This window comes from Dipodomys ordii, unplaced genomic scaffold, assembly GCF_000151885.1.
Source record: "Dipodomys ordii isolate 6190 unplaced genomic scaffold, Dord_2.0 Scaffold10, whole genome shotgun sequence".
Taxonomy (NCBI): Eukaryota; Metazoa; Chordata; class Mammalia; order Rodentia; family Heteromyidae; genus Dipodomys; species Dipodomys ordii.
The window spans coordinates 11,412,671-11,414,106 of NW_012267226.1; the positions used below are offsets into that span (position 1 = coordinate 11,412,671).

Sequence of the window (1,436 nt, forward strand, 5' to 3'; positions counted from 1 at the left end):
ATCTCTTTTCTGTGCTGTGTACTGCTAAACTTTTTTACTGTGATGTGCACGTATGCATGATTGAGAATAGAGAAAAGGATAACAAGGTCCTCCTCTGAAGTCCCCAAGCAGAAGGGTGAGTGTTGAGTTGTTTGTACTTGGCTGGTCTTGATATGCCTCCCATCCTTCTGCTGGCCCACCACTGACCCTGAGGCAGATCATTAGCTGACAAGGCAGAAGTGGAGTGGAGATGCTGCAGAGCCAAGAATGGCCATTGGCTTCTAGAATCTTATTCTTATGGGAATGCATATACTAATATATGTATTAAAATATATATACATTTAATACTTGCTTATACATCCTATCAAATTGATAAAATAAATAAGACAATGGCCCAGATAAGGATGGGCTTGAGCGCTTCCTTCCATTCTGAGTTTCATTCTCATTATGGTGGAATTGGATGGAAAAAGCTGGAATCTGATTTTTCTGTTACTATGTCATCCATTCTCACAGACATGTCCCGGAGAAGAATGACCCCCAGAAATAATTCTCTGGTGGCTGAGTTTATCCTGCTGGGCTTCACACAACAGCCAGAGCTCCAGCTGCCTCTCTTCTTTCTCTTCCTGGGAATCTATGTGATTTCTGTGGTGGGGAACCTGGGCTTGATGATTCTGATTATCCTGAATCCTCGGCTGCAGACTCCAATGTACTACTTTCTCTTCAACCTTTCCTTTATTGACCTCTGCTACTCCTCTGTTATAATCCCCCAAATGCTGCCAAGTTTTGTAAAACAGAACATTGTCTCCTATGCTGAATGCATGGCTCAACTCTTTTTCTTCTGCTTTTTTGTTATTGATGAATGCTACATTTTGACAGCTATGGCCTATGACCGATATGTGGCCATCTGTAAGCCCCTGCTTTATAAGGTCATCATGTCTCCTCAGGCCTGCCTTATGATGATGGTGGGTGTGTACGTAATGGGGTTTGTGGGTGCCATTGCCCATACTGGATCCATGCTGAGACTCACCTTCTGTGATAACAATGTCATCAACCATTACATGTGTGACATACCTCCTCTCCTGGAGCTCTCTTGCACAAGTACCTCCATCAATGAGCTGATGGTTTTCATTGTGGTGGGTGTCAGTGTAATAGTAGCTAGTCTGACTATCTTTATTTCATATACCTTGATCCTGTCCAGCATCTGCATCCGTTCTTCAGAGGGCAGGTCTAAAGCCTTCAGTACCTGCAGCTCTCACATAATTGCTGTTTCTCTTTTCTTTGAAGCAGCATCATTCATGTATCTTAAGCCTTCTGTTGAATTTCAGGATGAAGATAAGGTAGCTACAGTTTTTTATACCATTATGGGCCCAATGCTGAATCCTTTCATTTACAGTTTGAGGAACAAAGATGTCCACATTGCTCTGAGAAAGACTTTAAAGAAAAGGGTGCTCACATAA

The 1,436-nt window shown here is 42.5% G+C and overlaps 1 protein-coding gene across 1 annotated transcript; it reads left to right on the forward strand.

The window, feature by feature from the left end:
* Positions 1-473: 473 nt before the first annotated feature.
* LOC105980667 (olfactory receptor 145-like) lies at positions 474-1,436 on the forward strand. Its single transcript, XM_013009552.1, has one exon. The coding sequence runs from the start codon at positions 474-476 to the stop codon at positions 1,434-1,436; it is 963 nt and encodes a 320-aa protein (XP_012865006.1).

Coding starts and splice junctions, on each gene's coding strand:
- LOC105980667 (XM_013009552.1), top strand. CDS start 474: ATGTCATCCATTCTCACAGACATGTCCCGGAGAAGAATGACCCCCAGA.